The following is a 4,192-nucleotide window of genomic DNA, read 5'->3' on the forward strand; positions in this document are numbered from 1 at the left end:
ACACACACACACACACATACATATGTAGGAAGATAAATTGGTTTATATATATAACCACTTGAAATCTTTTCAGTCTTTCTCTGATTCTTTTCTTCTGGAATTGTACTTTTTTCATTTAAATGTGATTTCATAAGATCTTTTCTTGTTGTATTAGTTGTCCTCCTTTTCATCCAGTTGATTTGATGCATCCTGGTCTCACGAAGATACAGATATATCCAGATAATGTTGAGTTACAGTTCCATTGTCCTTCACCACTGGTTATGTACCTGTTAGAACCTGGGACATTTTGAAGGTTACATGTGTCAATCCATGGCTTAGTCATTCAATGATGAATGACTTCCAAAGATGTGAATGTCAGCTTTGAAAATTCTCAACAATGGTTCTATTGGCTAGACACTGAAGTTCAAACACACAGAATTGGAGGCCACTCCGGTCAGGGAAAGATGAACTAAAGCAAGCTAATTAATCTTCAAGTGGGAGATACTAGGTAAATAGGTTATTTGAAAAATGTTTTGATATTCCACAAAGGTTATTGTCTGCACAAATTATGGATTCAAGCACAAGTTAATCAGTGTAGAGATCAGTTTCTTTTAAATAATAAAAAAGGGAAATTATGGTCATGCTTGAAAAGAAATGAATGTATCTTTTGCATGACAATGGTGAAATTAAAGAGTTCAGATTTTGGAACCTTCTGAAGTTTCCATTTGATCAGAACAATTTTCTTCCTCCTTGAAAACTTTCTGAAGCAAGTCTTTGATGCTTCTCTGAGTTTTACCCTTCTGTCTCCCCACCAGGTAATAGATCAGAGGATTAATGCTGCTGTTGATGCAGGTACACAAGTAGCCATAATGTACAAGGTTGGGATTTATATAATTTGAAAAATACAGGATAAAATAAAAGGCATTTAGCGGAAAAGCCAAGACTAAGAAGAAGAAAAGAGTGAGCAAGACAACTGTCAAAAGCTTCCTCCTCTTTTGGCTTTTGGATATGAAGCAGATTTTGATAAACAAGATGACACTGGAGATTGTCATCAGTGGGAGACAAAGCACAGCATTAACAATGAAGTGATACTTCACGGTATACTTTGGTTCATATCTATGAATAGCTGCAATTGTGAAGTAAATTGAAGAGAGGATGAAGGAAGTGGCCCAGATAACAGCACACACAGTAGTGAACAGATACACCGGCCGGTGGCATCGGTACCAAATTGGGAAAAGGACCGAAATACACCTGTCGATGCTGATGACCGTCAGGAGAAATTGCCCAGCACTGTACATTAACAGCAGGACTGTTTGGAAGAGTTCATAGGGAAAGTCACAATACAAGTGTGTAAAAAACCAGTGGATTTCGATAATCAGCTCAGTGGTGAGCAAGCCAAAGTCTGCAACCGAGAGGTTGAGAAAATAAATGGCAAAAGTATTCCTCTTAACGGAGAAGCCCAGCAGCCAGATCACAAGGCCGTTCCCCAACATTCCCAACAGACAAAAAAGCACAGTGAATATTGCAAAAATAAGCACTTCTTCCATTTTTTCAGGAGAACTGGTTTTGTTTTCACAGCTGGAAAAGTTGATTTGGGCTGGAGAGAGGGACATCATGTTCATTGTGCTTCGGTCTTTTTTTCTTCCTTCTTCCTTCTATGGCTTCAGATACTCCTGCTGGAACAAAAGAGAAACAGCTGGCATTAGTCTTAGTGTCTAAAACTGCATATTGCAAGGTAGTCTCTAGATTAGCAGTCCTGTGCTGACAATTAGCCTGCAAGGATCAAGTTTTATATGGTTGAGATAAGGGTGATGATCTGGCCTTGTTTATCTGACTAAAAATTGTTATGTGAAAGCCTTGATTCATCAAAGCAATAATGGGTAGTGGAGGTCACCTTCCATCTATGGACCATCTATGGCAGTGGTTCTCAACCTGTGGGTCAGGACCCCATTTGGGGTCGAACGACCATTTCACAGGGGTCGCCAAACAACGCAGTCTGCCATTTTTTCCCCTTTTTCTTACCTGTGCTACTCCCTTTTATTTTATTGGCTTTTGAAAGCCAATAGAATAGACTCTCTTGAATAGAGTCTAATTCTATTGGCTTTCAAAAGCCAATAGGAATTGTCCAGGCTGTCTCTGCCCTGCTAAGCCCGCCAAAAGTCCCATTCTGCAAACGGTGCTGCACTAGTTGAGTAGTCCTCGACTTACGACTGGTTGAGTAGTCCTCGACTTACGACCGGTTGGGGGTTGCGGCATTAAAAAGGTTGAGAACCACTGATCTATGGTCTATCTGGTGTTCTCATGAAACGTGGAAGATTGTGACTTCAAATAGTAAGTAAAATGATCCATTAATGCAATGGATGGATAGATGGATGGATGGATGGATGGATGGAAGGAAGGAAGGAAGGAAGGAAGGAAGGAAGGAAGGAAGGAAGGAAGGAAGGAAGGAAGGAAGGAAGGAGAGAGGAAGGGAGGGACGGAAGGAGAGAGGGAGAGACGGCAAGAAGGTGAGAAGGAGGAAGGGAGAAGAGGAAATTTGGTTATGTTAAACTAAAAGAAAGTCACCTTGATGTCTCTTGACTTGGCTAACCCTTTAAATGAGCCCCAAATCTCCTTTCAAGTTTCCTATAGATATGAATTCCTATAGATAGGAGAACTGTACTGAGAGATTCCTTGGCTTCCAGTGCTTTAGAATGTAGTCAATTACACAGCAAGAAAAATATTAAAAGTGGAGAATAGTCTGACAAATTATTTGCATTACTCTCATTGCAGAAATGTTTTGGTATTATTCTGGGGCATTTGTTTTTCTTCTATACACATTTTTTTTTTGCATTCCACTTTAAAAGGTATCTCTTTTGAGTACTGTGGCACAATTTGCAGAAATATGTACAGCAGGCAGAAATTAGAAAAATATGAAAGTATTATGAAATAATACATGCAGAATACCTATATTGTGAAAAAGCGTACCTGAACATATTTAGAAAGAGAAAGCATATACAGAATGTGCACATTAGCGGAAGCTCACTCAAAACATGTAAAATTCATTCAACATGGATGACAATGATGATGATAATCATCATGGATTGCATGGGTTAAAAAGCAATCTCAGCCTGAATATAAAATGGGGTTGATAGAATCTGAGGTGGGGAAGAAAAAAAAGAAACGTCATGTAATAATAATAAAAAACTACTTTCTCTGCATATTAATAAACAAGGAAGCAATTTTGTAAAGAGTTTATCTGATCAGGCTAATTATTTCATAAACCATCTGTATTCAATGGAAGTATAACAATATTACCAGGACAAACAGGTAATATTCAGATTTCAATAATCGGCATCACTACAGAATTAATACAAAGGGGAGATGACAGATCAATACAAACAAAAGCATTTAGGGTTATTTTGACACATTTTAGCCAGAAGGTATTCAAAGTAACTCCATCAAATTCTTTGGAGACAAAACTGCATATTAACAAGGTTGATAGGTAGACGAGGAGAAGCTAACAACAGAAAAAAATCTATGAATGTCTTACCTTCTTTGAAGATTAATAGAAAGTCTCTTCTGGATAAAAGCAAGGTCTTATTCTAGATGTCAAGGTTTTTCTTCTAATCTCTATTATGATTTCAGAGGAACTGTGACCACTCACTCAATAATAATATTAAAGTTGGAAGGGACCTTGGAGGTCATCTAGTCCAACCCCCTACTCAGGCAGGAGACCCTATACCATTTCAGACAAATGGCTGTCCAGTCTCTTCTTAAAAACTTCCAGTGTTGGAGCATTCACCGCTTCTGGAGGCAGGTTGTTCCACTGGTTAATTGTTCTAACGGTCAGGAAGTTTCTCCTTAGTTCTAGGTTGCTTCTCTCTTTGGTTAGTTTCCATCCATTCCGTCTTGATCAGGAAATGCTATAAAATTGCTTTATATATGTTCAGGAGAGGTGATGCACAAGTGTGACACACCCACAGCTGGAGATGAGTACACAAGTGCTAGGAAATAAGTATGTCTTTTTATAGAAATCAGCCTTGCCCAGAAATGAGGAACTTGGTTTTGTTTTTTTTTTGATAGCAAATTCTGAAAGCGTCATCATGTGTATGATTGTACTAATACAGGAAAGAGTAGATATGTTGTCTTTTTTTTTTACTAGAGTGCCAAACACCTCCAAAATCACTCAAAATAATAATAAGAAAAAAACCAGTACTAACAACAAAATAGT

General features: G+C 38.2%; 1 protein-coding gene across 2 annotated transcripts; it reads right to left on the reverse strand.

The window, feature by feature from the left end:
- Window positions 1-3,750, reverse strand: LOC120309410 (mas-related G-protein coupled receptor member H-like). 2 transcript variants are annotated; one of them, XM_039346594.1, is made up of 2 exons: window positions 3,512-3,750; window positions 1-1,652 (listed from the first exon to the last, which is right to left on the reverse strand). In XM_039346594.1, the coding sequence occupies exon 2, from the start codon at window positions 1,599-1,601 to the stop codon at window positions 675-677; it is 927 nt and encodes a 308-aa protein (XP_039202528.1). In that variant the 5' UTR covers window positions 1,602-1,652; window positions 3,512-3,750; the 3' UTR covers window positions 1-674. The 2 variants fall into 2 exon arrangements, with proteins under 2 accessions (XP_039202528.1, XP_039202527.1); XM_039346593.1 differs by having other exon boundaries at window positions 1-1,655.
- Between the last annotated feature and the right edge of the window lie 442 nt (window positions 3,751-4,192).

Source organism: Crotalus tigris, unplaced genomic scaffold (assembly GCF_016545835.1).
Source record: "Crotalus tigris isolate CLP2741 ecotype Arizona unplaced genomic scaffold, ASM1654583v1 scf7180000018016.4438896, whole genome shotgun sequence".
Taxonomy (NCBI): Eukaryota; Metazoa; Chordata; class Lepidosauria; order Squamata; family Viperidae; genus Crotalus; species Crotalus tigris.